At 44.8% G+C, this 23,042-nt stretch overlaps 1 protein-coding gene across 1 annotated transcript in view; it reads left to right on the forward strand.

The window, feature by feature from the left end:
• Positions 1–1,020: 1,020 nt before the first annotated feature.
• The window catches only part of SLC35F1 (solute carrier family 35 member F1), a 387,569-nt gene continuing 365,547 nt past the window's right edge, over positions 1,021–23,042 (forward strand). The window contains exon 1 of the mRNA XM_084623343.1: positions 1,021–1,415. Coding sequence (XP_084479469.1) covers positions 1,243–1,415 — 173 coding nt within the window. The 5' untranslated portion in view covers positions 1,021–1,242. The remainder of the gene's footprint in view (positions 1,416–23,042) is intronic.

A 23,042-nucleotide genomic window follows, 5' to 3' on the forward strand; every position in this document is an offset into this window, starting at 1 on the left:
AACAAGGCTGGTGAGAGCCAGGGTGTGATTCAGGGGCTGCAGTTACACAAACGTATCTGGGAGTGACCTGCATGGGCTGTATGTGAGAGGTCCAGGTTGGGAGCTACAACAGTAAGACAATGCAAGGCATCCCGGGGTTGCAAGGCAAGGGTGACACAGACCCCCACTGGTCTGGATTGTATCCCAGTATGTCACAGGGTGCCCTGGTTACTGAGTGGTTGGCTGCTTTTTGGGGGGTGCCCTGTCCATCAGGCAGTTGGTTGTTTTGGGGGGCGCCCTGGCCTTTGGGTGCTTGGCTGCTTTGGGGGTGGCTGCTTTTTTGGTAAAAAAACTGTTCGTCTTGTTTTTGTTCTGAGGCGGAAGGACAGCCTAACGTTTGTTGACAGCTGGGATTGCGGGTCTCCGGCCTGCCTTAGTTGTGCTGACTGCCCGCGTCCCACCTCAGCGGCTTTAAACTTCCTAGGACTTTTGGCAGCCGCCTGCCGCTGTCCGCGGGTGGCTGGTACTGAAGGCGGCGTGGGGGTGGGGGAGACCCCTGAGGGTGGAAACTACAACTCCCGGCAGGCAGACCCACTCCGGGAGGGGGGCAGGCGGCTGGGGGGCTCTCGGTGCTGCATGTGCTCCCCCTGGTGGGTGTGAAGAGCTGGGGCGGGGAGGGGAGGGCTGTTGCCCACTGGCTCCGTCTCGGCTCCCACTGCTGCACTCTTGTGTTCATTCCCTGCCTCTGACTCGCTTCCAGCCAGCCCCCCGCGCGCAGGGAGGCAGGCACCGCACACACGGCCGAGGGGCTGAGCCCGGCGCGGAGCCGCGCGCTGCACCTGGGCGCCGCACGCTCTCTGGGGGTCTGTGTGTGGGTGTGAGGGAGCCAGAGGAGCAGCGCGAGGGGGACACAAAGCGGCTCAGTCCAGCTCGGCAGCGGCTTCCTCTGATCCAGAGAGAAGCAGACACTCACTGGGAAGGGAAAGGGCGGCGGGGGGTGGGGGGTGGGGGGCGGCTCCAAACTGCGGCCACTTCGGGGGCTGTGACCAGCCCTTGCTGCCGGGAAGGAGGCGAGGCGCGGTGGGGGCGGCAGCAGCAGCCCGCCCCCTCGCTCCATGGCCGCGCAGTGAGCGGGAGCGGGGCACAGTGGCCGCGGCTCTGGAGCTGGCGCTGCGCGGGGAAGAAGCGAGCGAGCCGCCGCCCGCGCGCCAGGGTCGCCCGGCCGGCCGCGCGGCGCAGCATGCGCCCGGCTGCTGCCGTCTGATGCCCAGCCCCGCCGCGATGATCTCCCCCGAGCAGCCGCCGCAGCCCAACCATGTTGTCGCGACCATCGAGAACCTGCCGGCGGAGGGCGGCGCCGGCGGCAGCGGCAGGAGCAGCATCTCCGCCTCCGCCTCCCCGGGCGTGCGCCAGCGGCTCCGCAAAGTGCTGAACAGGTGAGGAGAGGGGCCGGCCCCGGGCGGCGCGCGGGGAGCTCCGCGCTGCAGGCAGCGCCGCTCGGGGCCGGGCAGCGGCGGGCTGGGATCCCCGGCGAGGAGCCGCTTGTGGGGACGAGGAGAGGGGCAGGGGTGCCCAGCTCACTGGCCCCCACCAGCCCTCAGAGCAGCGGGTACCATTTGCTCCCCAGCAAGCGTTGCCCCTTGCAGAGGGAGGAAGCCGGGTGTGTGTGCGCCCTAGGGCTTTTTAAACAGCAGGACGGCCCGTCCTGTCCTGGAAGCCCCCTCCTGGTGCGGGCGGGGGATGGTGCCGCTGCTGCTGACCCGGGCTTAGGAGGGCAGATGCTACGTCTGGGGCTCACCGCCAGCCGAAGCCGCCCTGCAGCAACACCAGGGAGGGAGGGATCGAGGCAAAGGGTGCCCCAAAGAGGCACGAAAGTGTTAAGAAGAGAGAGGAGCTGGTGGAAGTGACCTTATCTGCCAGGGCTTAGGGCTGAAAGGACAGGGTTCAGAACCCCACTGCTCCTCCTCCCTGTTCGCTCTCAACACAGGACCCCTCTGCTGACTGGTGGAAGGGGACTTTGCACCGTGTACTGTGTAACTGTGGACTCCCTTTTTCCACCCCCTCCCTCTTTTCGGAGCTGGAAGAAGCTAATTTTTACATACCTACTGACTCCATCAGGGGGAGAACTCCATAGAATAAGCCTCCAAATGCTTACATTTTGCTAGTTAATCTTATATTCACAGTGTGCAATCAACAAGAAATAACAGTAGACTCCATGTTATACGGTCTGCAGTTTTGATTTTTAATGGAGAAATCCCTAAGGAGTTACCGGCAGTTTAGCTGAGTGGAGCTATGAGCTTGAAGTGGGAGGATATAGAAACAGAGCTGTAAAATTGTCATAGCTGAGGTGATCTGGCTAGTCATTATTTGTGTGTGGGTTTACTGTGTGTGCATGTGTACATATAATATCCCAAACAAACAAAGTCTAATGCCTCAGGTGATTTTAAATGAGCCTGGTTCCAGTGTTGCCTGATTTCTGGTTACTTAAGCCAGTTTGCATTGTCAAGATTTGTGCCCTGGCATCAGAAGTGAACTGTTGGTGAGATTCTAATGGGCAGATCTGCCTATGCATGTGGCTCAGAATTGTGCATGCTAAGATATTATGACCATAAGAAGAATGCATTAGATGATGCACCAAAAGAAGAATGAATCCAATGAAACATTAAATCAATTTGTTTAATTTTTTATGTTCTTTCTTTGCAAATTATTTGTTTCTTCCACTTTGGATACTAACACATGTGATATTTAATTAATCAAAAACAATGGCTGTGGTTAAATTTCCCCATAAGAATGGGAGATAAATAATTCCGTAGCATACCATCTCCTTTCTAGCAGGCCATGTGAAGCTATCACTTTTGCATATGCACAGTTTTACTTGCCCTACTGGGCAACTGCAGCACTGCTGACACCTGAGGGAAGGTGTGTATGGATGTTCACATCTCACATTACACCCACATTAGTTTCACACAAATGCAGCATGGGTAAACAGCTAAGAAAAAGCCCAGTCCCCACTTCTGAATATACCGCTTTTGGAGACAGAATGCCTTTACTCTTCCAAGCTTTTAAAAATTTGGAAGCAATGATTGTTATCAATTCTGAAGGTATTTGTCTGATTCCTCAGGGAACCCTGCCGTTACTTTTCATTAATGAACTCTGATAATTCTAGGAGGATCTTAAAAGTATTTCTTAAGGAGAAAATAGTTGTACTTAGTTATTCAAGCATGTAGAAGATTGAAGAATAGTTGAAACAAATAGAATCTTATCTGCACAGACTGGGAGACTCAATGCAACATTCTCCAGATGCTTCAATCCAGCTCAACCATGATGATTCTGCTGTATGGGCAGTGGGCACACAGAACTCTGCACCCCTTCTTGATAGAGATGGGCTCTTTGGTAACTCTGCATAAGCCACTGCAGATGGGAATTTGTGAGGGGAGGAAACCAGTGGAGGGGTGTGTGTGAGACCAAGGGAAAACTTTTTTCGCCCCCCCAAAAATAAAAGTTTCTCCAGGCTAGCATATGTGTGAAGGAGAGAGAAACACACCCACCCCAGAATAGCCAATAATCTAATAGCTAGGGTACTCACCTAATTTGGAACAGGGATTTGAACCTGGGTCTTCCATATTCCAGGCTAGGTGCTGTACCACCACGATATAGATTCAGTCTCTCTTTCTAACCCAATGAATATTTAATTATTTATATAAAATGGGGCAGCTCCAGCAGGAGAGATTGAGGGCAAGCCTTCAGGCCAGCCAATAGCTTGGTGGTCAGGGCACTCACCTGGAAGGTGGGGTTTACTGGAATTACTTTGAACATAAACTCTGAGCAAGTTTTGAACCTAAGTTTCCCACATCCCTGCTGAGTGACGTAACCACTATGCTATTTGCTATTTTGGTGTGAGAGGCATCTCTTTTTTTTTTCCATGGAAAATTTCAGAAGGTCTCTTTTTCATTGTAATCTGTAACGTGAACAGATTTTGAAATCTTGATGTTTTTCAAAAAGTTGTATTGTTGTCTTCTGACCAGCCCAAGTGACCAGTGGGTCAGATACATAAGCCACATGCGCCCCTATTCCAGCCTAGGGACAGGAATAGTGACCACAAAAGGATCTTCCAAGTGGACTCTGCCCTGCCCATGACCATGAGGTACTAGATTGGTTCTTCCAGCCCATGTAGTTCTTCTGCTCACATGTGGGTTTTGTATGTGAATCTTGCCCATTAGTGCATTTATCGAGGACCAAATTGATATTTTATTTATTTTAATTTATACCTAAATAAAATGATAATATCCCAAGCTCTAGCACTTCTGAGAGATTATTTTAAAACACAGTCCATACAAAAAAAAATTAAGGGTTGTTATCTCTGTGGAGGTCAAAAATAGCCTTTTCTTAGGTTAGAACAGCAGTTCTCAAACTTTTGTACTGGTGACCCCTTTCACATAGCAAGCCTCTGAGTGCAACCCCCCTTATTAATTAAAAACACTTTTTATATATTTTATATATCCCCATTATAAATGCTGGATGCAAAGCGGGGTTTGGTGTGGAGGCTGACAGCTTGCGACCCCCATGTAATAACCTTGTGACCCCCAAGGGATCCCGACCCCCAGTTTGAGAACCCCTGGGTTAGAATAACTTGGAGCTCCTTCCTGCAATAAGTATCAATGGAAATTTTACCTGAGTTTTAGTCACTGTTGAAACAGGAAAAATCTAAGGGCTCAGGCCTGTATAATGTCGTGGCACTCATGCAAATATCTCTGCATGAAACCTAACAAAGCATTTGTGCTTTCATGTGCTTTGAAAGGTTAAATGCAAATATAGAAGGGAAAACAAATATCAAAACCAGAAGCCAGTACTAATTGCTCTGCATCAATAATTTTCCTTTGTTGGAAAAGTGATGCCCATTGTATTTTATCTGTGACTTTTATCTACCATTTGTTTGGGAGATTTGTGAAATGTTATTTATTTGAACTTACTTGGGCTGGACTTCTCTTTCCTGCTTAGAGATGTCTCTTAAAACAAACGAAATAACAGGCTGGCACCAGCTGAGTTTGCCAAAAACTTATTTTCAGTCTGGAATTGGCCTGGTTGGGGAGGAAACTGCCAGCAGGGGAAGGGCACCCTTAGCAGCTGTGAAGTCTCTCTCTCCCAGAGAGAAAGAGAGAGAGAGAGAGGGAGAGTAATTCAGACCCCTGCTGAATCTGGAATTGTCTTCCCAGGTTTCTCTTAAAATTGCTTTACAAGTTGTGAAAGCATATGGAGGAAAGGTTGAAAGGCGAAGTTGAAACATTCCCCCAGTAAATTCCCAGATTAGAAGGCAATGTGGACACCGTGGAAGAAAATCTCCAAATGGTTATAGAGGAAAGAGATGTATTGAAAACAGGAGTGGATGGCTTTAAAAATCTATTTCAGCGATCACTAAGAATGCCTTTCTTAGTGTAAGGTGGGCAATAACAGAAAACCAAAGTATACAATTAAAAATTGGAGGATGCTCGCCATTAAAGAGGTTTACTGGAATTATTTTGAACATAAATTCTGAGCTGCCATTAATGGTGAAAATGATCTACCATATTTTGAACAAGCTCCCTGTTATGGTTAAAGCAGTGGTATCAGAGAGAGTGGCTCTTAAGACAGTAGTGTTAAGGGTGAAAATTGTGTTTGATCCTGAACTGAAAATGTGTTCCTGACTCATGTCCTGCAAATTTTAAACTGAAGTGTTTGAACTGGGCCCATTGTTATGAGGAGGTTGTAAGGGGGGTATTCCATCCTCCACTATCTTCCATGCTTGCCCTGCAGCCTGAAGAGTGGTTTTCATGTGAGCTGAGAGAGATCTGAGCAGCTGCTGTTCCTTTCCTGCTACAACTGCTTAGCAGCTCCCCTGCTGACCATGTGGTGCATTGCAGTGGAGGGAGGAGAGTAGCTCTAGCTGTTCCGGTGCTTCCTTTTCTCCTGGGCTGTGGGATCCAGGATTGGAACTCAGCTGGCTCTGCCTGATCCTAGAGGACCACCTAGTAAACAATGGCTCCCCTCTCCTACAGCCATCCAGGGAAGCACAGGAGAGGAGGAGGAACTTTCTGATGCCCACCATTCAAGAAGGATGTTGCAAAATAGGAGAGGGTTCATAGGAGAGCCACGGGAATGATTAAAAGATTGGAAAACATGGCTTATAGCGACAGACTCAAGGAGCTTAATCTATTTAAGGTTAAGAGAAGGAAAAGAGACGGTTAAGAGGTGACTTTATTACAGTCTATAAATACCAGTGTAACCCTTCTGCCTATCAGAGTTGGCAGCAACAAGGGCCGGGTTCAGTATCTAGGGGTTCCGATCCAATAACACAATGCAAAACTGGCTCGAGCCCTCACCAAGTTACCTGGGACAAGTATATACCAGCCTCCCCCCCGGGCCCCTCTAAGAGGTGATACTTCCCCTCTCACAAACACAGAGTCTGAGTGTAGCAAATGCCTTTTAATAACAGAGAGAAACAATGTGGCATTATGTTGGGGAAACACCACCAACAGGATTCATAACACAAACCATGAGCAAAAACCCACCCCAAGCAAATTGGGCCATGTCCTTTCCCTTTGGTTCTTGAGTCCAGCAACCCAAAAGTCCCCAAAAGTCCAACAACCGCAAAGTCCAGCAACCCAAAAGTCTCTGTCTCTGTCCTTGGTGAGTCCAGAGTTCAAAAGTTCATCTGCAGAGTTTTAACACCCCCCGTGGAAATGGGGTGGAGAATAAAGGGGCACCTTACATGTTCCAATGGCCGACTGCCCCGCCTCTCCGTGGGCTTCTGCTGCAGCCTTCACTGCCAGCCACTCCTCTCCACCAGCCATCCTAGGAGCTACTCCTCCCTGGTAGCCATCCTGTGAGCCACTCATCAATATATCTTCAGGCTCCCTACTACTTAACACAGTACTCAGTGATTTCAGCTCATAGTAGGGGAGCCCCAGTGCTGGTGCACCATTGGCCCAAAGTAAAGTCAGCTCTGCAATCTGTAACCAGGCTCCTAATGGAATCAAAATTAGCTCTATTATTATACAGTGGAGAGAGAAAAAGGTGCAGTTGGTATTTAGGGCCCTCAGAAGGGACCCATACCACAAGCTACAAATGCCTATCCCCAGTGATGTTCACTGAGTTTTGGAACCCATGTCCCTTGCCTAGCAAGTGCTACTTAGTTGATGGTGAGTCCCTCCATCATAACAAAAAACCAAGTACAGTTCCACCGTCCTTCATTCACATAATCAGGATAATGACACTTTATTCTTCCTGCTCCAATAACAGAGAAACTGGGGATCCCACAGCAGCCAAAGTGACCATATAGGTGGGATGGGTGTGCCTATGCAAATGAGATCAGCCCCTGAAGTTCTTTTCCACAACCCTCCACAACACACCACCAGATGTCAGGGTAGAGCTCATCCTGACTCTGCTTACACCTGCATGGGGAACAAATGTTTGATAATGGGCTCTACAATCTAGCAGAGAAAGGTATAACATGATTGAATGTCTGGAAGTTGAAGCTAGACAAATTCAGGCTAGAAATAAGACACACATTTTTTACAGTGTGGGTAATTAAACATGGGAACAATTTACCAAGGGTGGTGGTGGCTTCTCCATCACTGACAATTTTAAATGAAGATTGGATGTTTTTCTGATAGAAACACTCTAGGAATTATTTTGGGGAAATTCTATTGCCTATGTAGTACAGGAGGACACACTAGATGATCACAATGATACTTTCTGGCCTTGGAATCTATGTATCTACTATGAGAATCAACAACCAGTAGTGATGTCCTGATCCTCTGCCTGGCCCTGGTGCAGTTTAGAGCTGTCTGGGGTAGGGTTGCCAGTTCTGAGGATCCTGAGACCATAGAACTAAACAGCTGGGCAGTGTGTACTGACACCTGTATAGATTTCCCAGCACAGCTACCTCAACAAATGGATGCTCCTGGAAGAACCTGGACATGTGGTAATCCTAGCCTTGGGTGCTGTAACTTTCACCAGGTATATATAGTCCTCCAGCATGGGACCAGTGGTGAGCTGGAGCTGGTTTGCACTGGTTCGTGCAAACCAGTTGTTACATTTTGAAGCCGGTTTAGAACCGGTTGTTAAAGGGGTGGGCAAACTCCGGCCCGCAGGCCACATTCGGCCCATGGCACCATCCTGTCCTGCCCGCCTGAGCTCTCGGCTGGGGAGGCTCCCCTGAGAATTCCTTTTTAATTTTTACTCACCCGGCGGCGCTCCGGGTCTTCGGTGGCACTTCGGTGGCAGGTCCTTTGGTGCCGCCGAAGACCCGGAGCGACTGAAGAACCTGCCGCCGAAGTGCCGCTGAAGACCCAGAGCGACTGAAGGAAGCGGTTCTTCAGCTTTTGGCAGCTCATCGCTGCGTGGGACTTGTGGGTCACCACTCCCTTTGTACCATCTGAGTGGTGTAAAGGGAGCCTAGCAGGGCAAAGAATCACCTTGAAAGTATTGATTGGAAATCTTTGATCTTTTTCAAACATGTTTCAGCCTCAGGCTGAAAAGGGGGAACACCACAGCCTTAAAGGAGCTGAAAAAAAGATAAATGTTGCTGAAAGATGGAGGGCAATTATTGGGAGCAAGATGAACCGTGGCCTGACCCAGTATAGCAGCTCTTATGTTCTGACATTATGTTCTTATGTTTAACCAATGGTATTTTATTCAAGTAAACAAAGTCATTCAGGGCAACATAAAGTACAATAGTAAGACCAAAACACTCTGCACTCCAGATTGACACCCAAGAACCACTCTGGTAGGTACTGGACGATGATGTTACAGTTTCATCTGAGAAGGAAATTACTAAAAACGTATTTACTTTTAAGACTTAATATATTTCCTCCTCTTGCTTCTGGGTCTGTTCTGACCTGTGAAGCTTATTATTATTTATCTCCATTTTTAATTGAGGCATATAGTAATGTTTTTATAGAGCTTAACCAGGAGATAGTAAAAATAATAAATAACAAAGTGTGAGACAAGATGGGTGAGATAATATCTTTTATTGGACTGACTTCTAGTCGTGGAAGGGATATGCTTTCAAGCTTCACAGAGCTCTGAGGTCCCTGAGGAAGAACTGTGTGAAGTTCAAAAGCTTGTCCCTTCCACCAACAGACTTTGATCCAATAAAAGATATTACCTCACCCACCTTGTCTCTCTCTAGAGTATCTTGTTATTTATTATTTTTACAATCTCCTGGTTAAGTTCTGTAAACAAAAAAGTTGTCCTGAGATATAACGACATTGCAAGATACTCCAAATAAATTTTCAATGTTATATAAAACTTTCTCATCAAACTAGATCAATATGGTACATAATGTTTCTTGTTTTACTCTCCTCCATCTCCTGGTACTTTCACAAATGAATACTTGTTGCAGAATCTAGCAATGGTTTATATTTCCGTTTCAAGGCTCTCTCTTTCTTTGTGAATGGTACTTCTGTGGTTTTGAAAGTTCCTAAAAATCATTTTTTAAGGTTAAAGAGAAACTATCAAATTGAAATAAAAAATTGGGTTGAGAGTAGTTTAGGCCTTCCACCAGCCCCTGAATCCTATGTCATTTGGTGTATCTTTACAGTGGTGTGGTAGGACTTGTGCTGTCTGTCTGCACATGGGTGCATTTCATGCTTACGGAAGAAACCATGATCTTTATTACAAAAAGAGAAAATGAAATTGTATTAAAAAGGATAATTCTGATAGGCTAGAAAAGAACTAATTTTATTGCCAAAATAAATACATAAGTCTGTACATAAGGTCTGTTTTGATACTTCTTGTTAAGGAATACAGCTGTCTGGGTACAGTCTGAGAAAAACCCTGCTTCCTTCAATATATAATGGACTGAATTCATTCCTAGTTTTAGAGTTGAGGAAGAATTTGGCTCAATACTGCTCAATAACTTTGAACCTGGACTGTATGCCAAGGCTATGGGCTCTCGAGATAAGAGCATGAAAATGTTATGTGCCCCTACAACTACATTGCAACCCACAAAAACTATAATCCCAGAAAAATAATCTTCTAAAATGCATACTCTTATGATAAATTAGATATGTATGTATATATTTATGTATTTAGAAATAATAAAACCAAGGCAATTTCACTGCCACAAAGCAATAACATCATTCAGTTGACTGATTAGAGACACAAACAACAATCCAAATAATTTATGGCATTTCTACTTTAATGAAAGCAACTTGGAGATCAAATATAATCCCCTTTGGAGTCCCCTAAAGAACTAAGCTTCTTTGTTCAAAACAAAAGAATGAGCTTTCTTTGGCATTTTTATTTTTAAAACATTCAAACAGCTATTAAAGATCCCCTAGAATAAGGGCAGGTGAAAAAGAATGGATCTGGGGCCTTTTCACATAGCTTTTGCTTCACCTTTAGAAAAAATATTCAAAATTTCCATGCAGTCAAAGAAAATGCACATTTTGGATCATAGATAAAGCAAACACATGCTCTTTCGCAGCCTTTTAAAAATTATTTTGTTCTTCAGGGAAGAAACTTGCATCTGACCATAACAGAGTGTGTGTTGTATATCTGCGTGGGTGTGTTGTTTGGGGAATGCTTGCTATTGAAACTGCAGTTCCTGATTTAGTGTTTGAGACTGACCGTTTTTAAAAACAGTCTTTGGCTATGTTAGTTTTATATCTTGGGCTTGTGCTACTGTCTTCCACTACCCAGATGTTATGACTGAAAAAAAATAGTTAGATCTGGAAAAATGGACCAATGCAAAACATATCTGATCAGAAATTCTCTACTGTTCCCTGTTCCCATTATTTCACATGTAGCCATCATTCTGAAAGCAAATCACACCCTTGGGTAAGATATAGTTCCCAGTGATTTGTGTTGCAATAAGAGAAATATGTGGCTGTTAGTATTATAATATTAGTATGTTTCCCCCCTCAAAAGGGTACTTCAGTATGTTTGTTTATTGGAATGCAGCCTGATATCTCTAAATATGCAGAACTAACTCTGTGTGTGTGTGTGTGATCACATTAGGAGGGACTCTGGGTTCCTCCACTCACCCACTAGTATCCCTCCCTCTTTTGGAGGTTCAAGTGGGAGGGGATCTCGACCTCCAGCCAGTACCGCCAGTAAGCACGTTGGCAGGGCGGTCCCACCGAATAGCATCCCAGCTCCTGGTTAGAACTTGCCCCCTGGGGGCTAGTCATGATGCCCCATCTCATAAGATGATGCACTAGGGATGCCCACTATGTTACCTTTTGGGATCTGGAGCCTAAATCAGGGAGTTCCTGCACTGGGTGCCTGACAAAAGTTGCAGCAACTAAGTGACTGTCAAGTAGATCCAAACTGTGCCCTCTGGGAGGGGGAGAATTTCCAGCCCTCTGATTGCCCCAAACCCAACCCCGAGGTTTCACTGAAGGAAGGTGAAGAAACCCAACCAGCCTCGACCAATCCGGTGGTATGGGGAAAAATTCTTTCCCAGCCTCAAAATGGCAACTAGCACAGCCTGCAGCACCCTACATAAGGGACTGAGGGTGGGCCGACTGCTGGAAACCAGCAAACAGGAAGTGGCTCTAAGCACATATCTTATCATGGCTCCAAATCTCATGTCAAATCCTGCAAGGCCTGATGGCTCCAAGTCATCAGTCAAATCCTGCAAGACCTCAAGCCTATTCCGGAAGTCCTGTGTGAGCTGGAAATCTCATGGGATGCAGTCCGTCCTGTCCTTTTTCCCTCTCCCCATCATGGGAGCCAACAAAACACATCCCTCACTAGGTTCTTGGCCCTTTTAGATTTAATGTCCTAGTGCTCTGTTGCCCTTGTCTTTCTCTTTTCCTGAGAATTTGCACCATACATTGAATATGCCTTGAGAGTCATATTCTGAAATAGGAATTGTTCAAAGGGTGGTGATGTACTGGGGCAGAAGCCTGCCTAGTGCCCTGCATTCTAACATACAAAAAATCTCACATACTTGATTGGAAAAAGGCTATTCTTAGATGGAGTAATTTGAAAGACAACTTATGTGTGTTTCTGCAGTTGAACTGTGACATTCAGAAAGTCTGTGCTTACTGGGTACCTGTTGTAAGAAAGAAATTTTGACACGGGTTGTAACTTAGGCTTTGGGAAGAGGTTAGTGCCTCTTGAACTGGGGGAGGAGAGGCACGGTTTCAAAAGAGTAGCAGTGTAAATGGCTCCATAGAGAACTCTGGTGGATTGCACAGAGTGGCTCTGATCAAATGGACAGAGCCGCTTTAATGTGCTAATGAGGGGAAGACCAGATGCCAGCCGTAATGAGAGGAGTTCTTTGTGATGCTGTGTCTTCTGAGATGGCTGGAGTCTCTGTCCTTCTCATTGCTGCTGCTGCAGGCAGGGATAAACACTGGGGCTATTAGTGAGGTGTTCCCTTCCTTTAAATCTAGCCTTACAAATCAACACCTGAATGCTGATTAGGGCCAATCACCAAGAGAGTTTGGGGAAAAGTGCCTGGTGAAGAAGCTTAAAACTATTCTTCAGGTTTCTCAGGCTTGTGAGTTGAGTTCATGCTCAGCTAAAATCATTGTAGGCAAATAAATAAAAAAAGATAAAGTTAGCTGTATGGGGGCTCATAAGACGTGACGACTAAAATATGAAAGATACAAGTATTTGTGACTGTAGAATTAGTTATGTGAACAATTTAATTTCGATGTACTCTAGGGTGACCAGATGTCCCAATTTTATAGGGACAGTCCCGCTATTCGGGGCTTTTTCATATATAGGTACCTATTACCCCCCACACCCTGTCCCGATTTTTCACACTTGCTATCTAGTCACCCTAATGTGCTCAGTTCTGTCACGCTGTTTCCTTTTTCTTTGAAAAAAGTGCTACTTTTGAGGCTCAGGCTTTCTGCTTTTCCTCTTGTTATCTCTCATGACTGAAGAAAGTACATGCAGCATTTTGAAGCTTGGGGAAGAGAACAACCACTCCTAGGGAGCCCCCTTGTAGCTAGGTATGGCAGCTCTTCTGTTATCTAGCCCTGTCTCTTCTGATAGCGGCTCTGGCCTCCAGTTGTCCTTCCTGGGATTTGGCCATCCTTTTATTGAAACCACCCAGATTCTCCCCAGCTAGGATTCATCTTTAATTGGGCCTGGCCCATCCTCCAGGTTCAACCAGGTTAATTAGCCTCTCCTGTCCACATTAACCCTTTCATCACCTTCACAATGCTCAATATATGTTTCCCCCTTATCATCATAGTCATCTTCCTCTATCTTGGATGCCAGCCAATTCTGCCATGAGTTTGACATGCATACATCAAATCCTCCAACTGTTTGAACGTGAGCGATGAGTAGTGAGGATTAGGGGTGTTCCCCACCTGGGGAGTTTATTTCGCACACTCAGTCTGGATGCTGCTGAACCATCCCTGCTGCAATGACTTGTATTATTGCTTCCCAGTTCTACTTCTAAAGAAAGTTTTTGACTTTTGGGACATATCACATTGCACCCTACGGTAAGTATTATCCAAATCATTTCCTGGGAAAGGATATTCCTGCATCCAAACACAAGGGTGTATCCACTCCTTTCAAAATGACATTGTAACCTGCAGTAATTACTTCTTAACTCAGCTTCTTGTTGTAGCAGATCCATTCACTCCCATGCTTGATGGTCCGTTGTTTTCTTAGGCTCCCTCTTCCATCAGCAGCCTTTAGTGGCCACATTCAGCCCCAAAATAAAATGTTGAGCTGATGAGTAAATGGCATTATGCTCACAAGATAATAAGCATTGCAGGCTTTATGGAGCTTATTTGCCAGAGCATACTATTCTGAGGCAAATAGATCGCTGCAGCTCTAATGCTGATAAATGTGCTAATTTGTGTCCAGTAACAAGACCATAATTATTGCCTCCCCAGCTCCAAAGTTAATTGTGACCTGTAAGCCAATATTAGCTGGTGATGGAAAAAAGCATCATTTAAAACATTTATAGCTATGGCCATTTGATTGCTGAGCTCTGGTGTTCATTTGTCAAAGAAAATGGCATGTGTATGTCCAGAAGCCTGCTTGACCATATATTATTAAGCTACATTGATTTTAAAAATGATGCTGCTTTATGAGTTGGATTCTTTTTCATTACTTTGTCCTAGCTGGAAAATATTTCACTGTGACTTGACATTTTTCTTCATTTACTGGAAAATAGATTAAGGAGCTATTTGATGGCAGCTCTTTTCCACCTTGCTTTTTGGAAAGAAAGTTATCAGAATCTCACACCCTCCCTTGGTAGCTTTTATGAAAGACAGATAAAGAATTTGGAAATGATAGAGGAATTTTATAGGGGATCTGAAAATTATTGTTTTGTTCACATTTTATAATGGCTTTTATGTAACAATGAGCCATGCAGAGAAAAGGCACACTGCATTTTAAAATTATATTGTTAGCTTTAATTGCAGATCAGTAGTTCAGCTTGGACTAGAATCCAGTATCCTCCTGGTCTCCAGTTCTTTGCTCTAACCACTAGATTGTAGAACCACTAGAGTTAGTGATTAGTTTATATAAAGGCAAAAGGGGAGACATACACATAGTTTCCTCACAGGGTTTTATTAAAGGGTTAAGGAGGAAGAAGTTGCTAGATGCTCTGAGTGGAGACTGCAGAGTAAGAAAAGTATGGACATTTTAATAAAATATGATGGGAGATAGTCCTCTCCCCTCACCTGGCCCATATACACCATTCTGACAACATATAGGGACCATAGAGGTGCCACAACACCTCGGGGGGAAATTGCCCTCTTGCCAGCACACTACACTGCTCCTCTCATGAGCTTCAGAATAGGAGACATGCTGTGGATGGGAGGGGGTATCTCCATAGCACATAGCAGAATCTAGATTTTGGGCTGCCATACAGCACATAGGCAGCCTTCTGGAGGCTGTTAGCTGCTAAAGCAACACCCTAATATGCTGCTCTAATTGATGCCAGGGCCTGCACTGACTGCCTTAAGCCACCTTTGCCCTCCTTTTGCTGGGCACCACAGGCGCCAACTTTCCTTGGCACAGGTGGGTGCTTGCCCCCCCCCCCCGGCCCTGCCCTGACTCCGCCCTTCCCTGCCCCATTGAACCCGTCCCCAAATCCCTGCCCCGGCCCTGCCTCTTCCCTGAGTGTGCTGTGTTCCTCCTCCTCCCCCCTCCCTTCCAGCACTTATGCCGCGAAACAGCTGTTTCGTGCGGCAAGCGCTGGGAGGGAGGGAGGAGAAGCAGGATGTGGCGGCGCGCTCAGGGCAGAAGGCGGAGGCAAACTGGGGAGTTGACGCCTATGCTGGGCACTATCATAGCAGTTGGACCTGATGGGTATTACAGTATTCCTTTTGATTGAGTTAAAGGTGTAATGAAGGTTACAGGGAAAGTGTAGAGTAGAAAATGAAACCACAGTAGTATCACCACCTTTTAGGGTTTTGAGGGGAAAGCCAGGCACAGACTTGTGTGGTGAGATGCAACAGAGAAACAGAATAGGTGAGATTAAGAGTAGTTTTAAAATATTGGGCCAGATTGTCGTCTGGTGTAAACTGGTATAGCTCAGAGTCAATGGAACTATGCTGATTATATCAACTGAGGATCTTCCTCATTGCATTAAAAGCTAGTGAGGTTACTGAATCCTCTCAACAGAAATCCAGATTCTGATTGGTCCTTATGTAACTGTCTAAGTTGTAGGGAGGTTGCAGAGAACTTCTATAATGCTGACAGGCCCTGTTTGTTGGGGACGGGATTGAACTGGAGACCTCTGGAGCTTAGTGTATGAGCCTCTACTGCATGAGCTAAAAGTCAGCTGGCTGTTAGCTAAGGCTGTAGAGCAGACTCATTTAACTCTCTCTCTAAGTGGTCTCAGTGCCAGCTTGATGGGACAGAACACCACACCCAGAAGGTGTGTGGGTTAAACTTCCCCACCTCTTTGTGTTCTGTACAAGGAGAGACCCGTGTTCTTAGGGTGTGCAGTCCATACTCCTTGGTATAACCCTTGCAGATGTGCAGATGAGGGAGCATACTGCACCTTCTCTGAGAGTGGTAGAGCTACTGCTCCAGTGTGGTTTCAGAGTCGCAGCCGTGTTAGTCTGTATCCGCAAAAAGAACAGGAGGACTTGTGGCACCTTAGAGACTAACCAATTTACTTGAGCATAAGCTTTTGTGAGCTACATCTCACTTCCTCTAGTGTGGACATCCCAGGAATCTCTAGCAGGAATTCTGACTGACTGTGAGTAATGTGCCTTCCCTTCCACTCCCTCACTCCCTAACATGCAGGGAAGAATCTCTCCCAGGATAATTATTACTCTGACTCCATCACTGATTGAGCCTTGGCAAAACCAGCTGGCAGTGCACCACTTTCGTATGGTTCTGCATAATCTTGATAAGCCAGTCATCAACAGTTCATTAACAAAACTTCTGGATGGATTCTAGGACATAGATGCTAGAGTATCAGGCAATTCTGCCTTTTCTTTTTTTAAGGTTCCCTGTGGTGTTTCCTATACTTCTTCCTGGATCTTTTTAACTGGAAATGTAGCAAGGAGCCCATCACAACACACTCTCTGCCGCACAGATGCAGAGCTGGCAGACTAGTTCTCTGAAAAGGCTTGGATTTTCAAAGTTTAGTGTGTGCCATTGTGTATGTGTTTGTGTATAGCTTTGCTACAATACCTAGTTCAAATCAGGTATTAGGCACCTGGCTAGCTGACTACATGAACGTGTAACTGATATTATCACCCACCTTGAGTATTTGAATTTAAAATTACGCATGTGTAAATGTCCATGCATCTCTAACTTATAAAATCTTGGTTGCTTTGGTCAGTCTCATCATGAGAATGGAAGCTGTCATTTAGTTATAAATAGTTAATGTTAGACTTGTTCTTACTTTGTAGCGCCTGGAAAAAAATAAAGAAACATTTTAAAAGGGGAGCCCTAAAGGTCAATCCAATTAAAGAATAAAAGTTGGTGGAAGATTATCTTTATGAATGGTCTTAATGTATCCAACAAAGCATACTTATGTTTGATATTATTCCACAGTGATTTATTTTAGAGTATATAAACTGTCTAGTTCTTCTTACATTGTCTTTCTTTGGCATTAGATTATTCTTTTCAGACATGTGGATGTCAATCTAGCAAAACACTTAGGCATATTCTTAACTTCAGGCAGGTCAGTATCATTCCACTGATCACACTGGGATTACCAGTCTGCTAAGCGTTTTGCAGGGTCGGAGCTATGGAATCATATCTAGTCAAAGCTACATTCTAGCTGGCTTTGTGTGGCAGGGTCCAAGGGCAAGAGGGGGAACAAAGATACAGATTTAACTTAGAACTACGTTACTTGCCAAACGTCCTAAGTACGTGTGTGAAGAGAATATTTGAGAAGCAGGTATGTATGTGGAAAAAAAACTTGCCAAAATGGATAACTGAAAGATATGGGTAGGATTGCTTTTTCTACTTACAACCCTCAGATGTTGTGCATTGGGATCTAGTGAGGTGAGAGGCAGAGACACATAACAGTTAGAGGTGAAAAAGACTCTTCGGTCATCTAGTCCATCCATTGCCAGTTCATCAAAATATCTGGTGCATAGGTCAGGTTGTAATTACAAGTTAATCCTTATACTGTTCTGACCTTATTTGTATAATCGCAATAACAGTGCAGTTAGATACATTATCCCCCCTTCATTTGGATGCACTAGAAATGTTCTGTAACCTCAGGGAAGGGAATTATGGAAACAAACTGACCTCTGCCTAGCTTTTAAATCCAATCCAAGGAAAGAGCACAATAAAGTTTTCTGAAGTGAGATCTCAAGGGGAAAAAAGTACTAGGAGATACTATTTCAACCTGTGGGTTTTAAGGGAAGATGAGGCTGCTTTGAACCTTTCCCATCCCCACGGGCTTCTTTGTTCTTTCATAGTGAAAGTTGTCATATCCATCCAGCACACTGTACTGTACTGCTAAGCTAATCAGGATACTTTGTGCTTATTGTATATATTACTGCATACAGTTACTGTACCTGCTGCTAAGGCTACAAGTGCCAGAATACTAATGACTCTCTTGGAATAAACGTCTGCAAGCTAGAAAGAACAACCAGATGACAAGCGAATTTAAGGGAAAAGAAATCCAACTGCATAGACATGTTTTAGAAACAAGCATCAAAGGGGACCGGGGAAAGTGGGGAGTACCTTAATGGTGAAGTTTTGGGGTTCTAGACTGGTATGAAAAATATAGTATGTGTGTCATTTTGATTGTGCTTGGCTAAAAGAGTTTATGGGGGGTGGTTTTATAAGTTTTTGGGATCACCCCTTTTATGGACAAATCACAGCTCAGCAAATGATTACAGCATGGTTGTTTCTGGGAAGGAGGTCTTATAGCTAAGGGGTTTGTGGTCTAGTGGACATAGCAAGGGATTATAGCTCTATATTTAGAATCCTGGATCAGCCACGGTCATGCTTTGTGGCTTTAGGCCAGTCCTTTAACTTCTTTGGGTATATCTACACCTCCCAGCCTGGGGAGACAGATGCATGCTAGCTCTGCTCCAGCTAGCATGATAGAAATAGCAGTGTGGACACTGCAGCATGGTTTAGCCACTCAAGTATGGCCCCAGTGGGTCAGGCAGGCTTGTACTTGGGTGGCTAGTCTGTGCTGCCATACACATCTCAGTATTGGTCTAGCATTAAAATCAGTGGAAGCTGAGCTAGGCCAGTGTTGGGCACTTTTGAAAATCCCACTTTTGGGGGTGAGAGCATGACAGGAGTTAGTGCACTAACTTTCTTCTGTCTCACTAAAGACAAATTATGCTTAGCTTACCAGGGAAGAGTGTGGTAGATTAAAACCACAACTTTGCAGACAGCCATTCCCATCAAAAAACTACAACACACTTTGTGGTTGTATGCCAGTGTCCATTCATAAAGGGAATTATGGGGACCACTCACTACTAGGTGCACCTCCTCTTGGCTGCTCTGGGGATTAGCTCCCTCCAGGTGTTGTGCCCTCCTCTAGCAGTCTTTCCACCCACCTCTGCAATTCCAGGTGCTCTTTTTTCACAACTTGACCAGCCAGGTCACTATGCATACTTCCCAACTTCTAGGGTATCCAATTCTCTTTTTACCAACAGTCTTTGTCAGTCTTCCCATTCATTGCCTCTATGGTGACACTTCCCTAGTGGCTGGTAGGGGAACTTGCGCCAGCCCTCTACCCCCAGTTCATCTTAGGGACCCTCTATTCAGTAGCCAACATCTGTTCCCTCCCAGAGCTTACTGCCTTTCCCTGAGCCCTTTCCCTACCTTCTGGCTCTCCCCATCTCTCTAGGTTTGCAGGCCTCACAACTCCATCCTCCTAGGGAGTAACTATAAGTCACTTGTCTCTGTAACGCCAAACACATCTCTCAGGGAGTGACTGTAGACTACTCCCTGAAGCCCCTAGCTGCTCTCAGCTTCTGGGCTTTATAGAAGCCCTGCCTGTTCCTGCTCAGGTGAGCTTCCCCTAATTTAGGGCTTTCCTCTTAACCTTAGTTCTCCCAGCTGAGCCTAACAGGTTAATTGGTCCATCTGGCCTCTATTAATCCCTCTGGGGTGAGTGTGGGGTGAACACCGTGTCACAGGGGCAAAGGAACAACACAGTATGATAGATTTGGAGTTCCTCTGTAATTTATGAATACTGTATGGTGACCTGGTTATTGGGATGTTTCCTGTATGAATATATTGGTTTAGTTTAATAGGAGGTAGAAAGAAAAAGCAGGTAGGAAGGAAACAATGACTCAAGATAAGCCAATCCTGGGTAAATACCTAAGGGTTTTTAAGAGACAATATCTGAACTATTAACTGTGAAGATGCTGCTTCCTGACCCTCAAAAGCTTATCTCTCTCACCAGCAGAAGTTGGTCCAATAAAACAGTAGTTCTCAACGAAGGGTACTGTTCTCCTGGGGGTACGCAAAGGTCTTCCAGGGGGTACATCAACTCATCTAGATATTTACCTATTTTTACAATAGGCTACATAAAAATCACTAGCAAAGTCAGTACAAACTAAAATTTCATACAGAGAATGACTTGTTTATACTGCTCTGTATACTATATACTGAAATGTAAGTGCAATATTTATATTCCAATTGACTTATTTTATAATTTATATGGTAAAATGAGATAGTAAGCAATTTTTCAGCAAAAGTGTGCTGTGACACTTTTATATTTTTGTGTCTGATTTTGTAAGCAAGTAATTTTTAAGTGAAGTAAAACTTGGGGTACACAAGACAAATCAGACTCCTGAAAGGGGTACAGTAGTGTGGAAATGTTGAGAACCACTGCAATATAAGATATTGCCTCCCCCACCTTGTCTCGCTAATATCCTGGGACCAACACGGCTACAACTACGCTGCATACAAGAATTGGTTCATACGTAGGGTGACCAGATGTCCCGATTTTATAAGGACAGTCCCGATTTTTGGGTCTTTTTCTTATATAGGCTTCTATTACCCCCCACCCTCTGTCCTGATTTTTCACATTTGCTGGCTGGTCACCCTATTCATACAAGCCAGGATAAATCTTCAGAGCTGACAAAAACAAAGGAACTCTGACTGGATTCTCTCTCTCAAAGACTCTCAAAAGGGCAGGTAATTGAGGAGCTGGTGTAGGAAACCGAACCAAACTGAGCCTGAACCCAGTGGGGTGTCTGAAGATGTTTGGCCTGCCTAGTTTACCATCAGGGGATGGTAACCCCATAAGACAGACATGCAGAGGCTCTGTTATTTTAAAATCTTTTTTCTCTTAATGCTTTGTTCCTACTGTTAAAATTAATCAGTACTTTGGTTTTAAGAAGGCTGTGTGATTACAGTATGACACTGCTCACAGACTCCCAAAGGAAAGAATGGCAGGTGTCAGACCTGCTGGGAAGGCCTGGTTGAAACACACAATACTGTAGTCCAGGGTCTGGTCTAAAGAGGAAAAATCATGTGATTATACCGCAGGAGAGAGAAAGGTATGAGGCCTGACATCTGAGGGGGTACATTCAAAGAGGGGACGGGTACAGCTAGCCCTGTAACCCTGACACGTAGCAAGGATGTTGTAGATGTTATCTAAAGTGCATTACTGAGCTACTTGGGGAAGCCTGGACAGAACTTCTCCCTATTATACCTATTTTTAGCTAGTACTATTTAATTCCCTCATTTCAGTAGGCACTGACATTATGCAAAATCATGTATAAACAATCTGTGTATCTGGTCTTTGCTCAGAAACAGAGCAGGGGCCTTATCCTATACAGATTTTATTTTTACCATGACAGATATATGAGAGTTCTTTCAGGATGTCTGAATTATTGTATGTAGTTTGTGCAAGTGGCACTCTGTGCATTATGAATCATTCCTGTGTCTCTAAAGAGTTGTGTAGTAATTTCTGTGATACTGATTAGGAAATAAATTGATCAATGGCTGCTGAATTGATTCATCAAGTTATTTATGATGTCAGACACTATTTTCAGACTGTTCCTTTCCTGTGTGAATAGTTATTTTTAGTGGGCAGATGGTTTAGCTTTTTTTGAGTCCCATGGTCATTTCTTGGCCTTTTTTCCCCTTTTCCATTTTTTCCAAGAGCAAATGTCCATGTACTTTCATTCTGCAAAGCCAGCACTTTGAAGGAGTGCTCTGATCAGCAGGGCCATAACTTGAATTGCGGAAAGAGTATTGATCATCCGTTGAATTGGTCACATAGGAGCTCCTTCTAGGTGCCTAGATTCATAGATTGCATTCATATATATATATTATTATTATACAGAGTTTGTAAAAGTTTTACTTCTGGCTTTCTGAATCAATCCTATGTGCCCAAAGCATTCTGTTTTAATCTCGGTTGCCAATACTTGTTAGCAAGGGCTGATCACTCGTTGCTATATATCTATTCACAAAACCACTCTTCACAAACCCAACAGTAAGTAAAATCAGTGGTGTTTCTGATGAAAGCATAGACAGGTTGAATAGGGAGGCAAGTGGAGGTTATTGCACACAACAAACATATTGAACTGAAGATACATGCCACTTACAGCATGAAGTGCTGAAAGTGTGACCTACTGAGTCTGTCAAGGTGGCCTACAGCTACCTTGATCAGAAATATGGACTCTGAATATGGACTAACTGTGCATCAAGACTACTGGCCTCAATATGTAGTGCTTTATTTGTATCCATATTATTCCAAGTGGAACATTACATAATGGGACTTATACAGGGCCAGCTCAAGCTTTTTTGCCGCCCCAAGTGGTGAAGGAAAAAAAAACAAAACCAAGCCTGGTTGAGCTGCCGCCGAAGTGCTGCGAAGAGGAAGAGAGGGACTGTAGGGCTCGCTGCCGAATTGCCGCCAAAGACCCTGACGTGCTGCCCCGATGATGGATGGAATGCCTCCCCTTTCTATTGGCCGCCCCAGGCACCTGCTTCCTTCACTGGTGCTTGGAGCCGGCCCTGGACTTATAGATCCTTCGGGTTGCATCTTTGTATTAAATATTAGGCAGTTGCAGTTTGCTCCATTTGGTTCATTTTCCTTCCAAACACAGGATTATTGTATGGCACAAACTCAGTCTTCCTTCTTGGCTTGTATATGGAACATAGCCACCATAAATTGTATCATCCTGGATATTATCAATGAGATCTATGACAATCACATACTGTACAGAGTAGGGGGAAGTTCTGACAACATCCCTGCAGTACCTAAAAAATGAAACACAGTTGTTGCCAGACTCCAGCTCAATATGGTTGGAATTTTTGTGCTGATCTACTACTAATCATGTGTGACTGCTGTGTCTGGGAGATGAATAATGGTTATCTCTGATTTTACCATCAGATATGCTTTCCACATACAGGCAGAAGGAACACGGACAAATTTCCTTTTTCACCCCGGTGAAATTATACATGTGTTGAAACTGACTGGTCAGGTTATTCTTGAGCCTGGTGCCTAGTTACTTCCTGCAAAACAGATGGTCATCTAATGTTCTGAGTACTGTCAGATACAGTGCTGTGCACCCAGCATCCCCCACTGACTTCAACTGGAGCTGTTGGATACTCCAGCACTTTTCAAAATTATGCCACTAAGTTAGGAACCTAAATAATGACAAAGTTTGGGCTCCTTTTTTCAAAAAAGGTTTGGC

This window comes from Lepidochelys olivacea (genome assembly GCF_965140295.1).
Source record: "Lepidochelys olivacea isolate rLepOli2 genome assembly, chromosome: 3".
NCBI lineage: Eukaryota > Metazoa > Chordata > Testudines > Cheloniidae > Lepidochelys > Lepidochelys olivacea.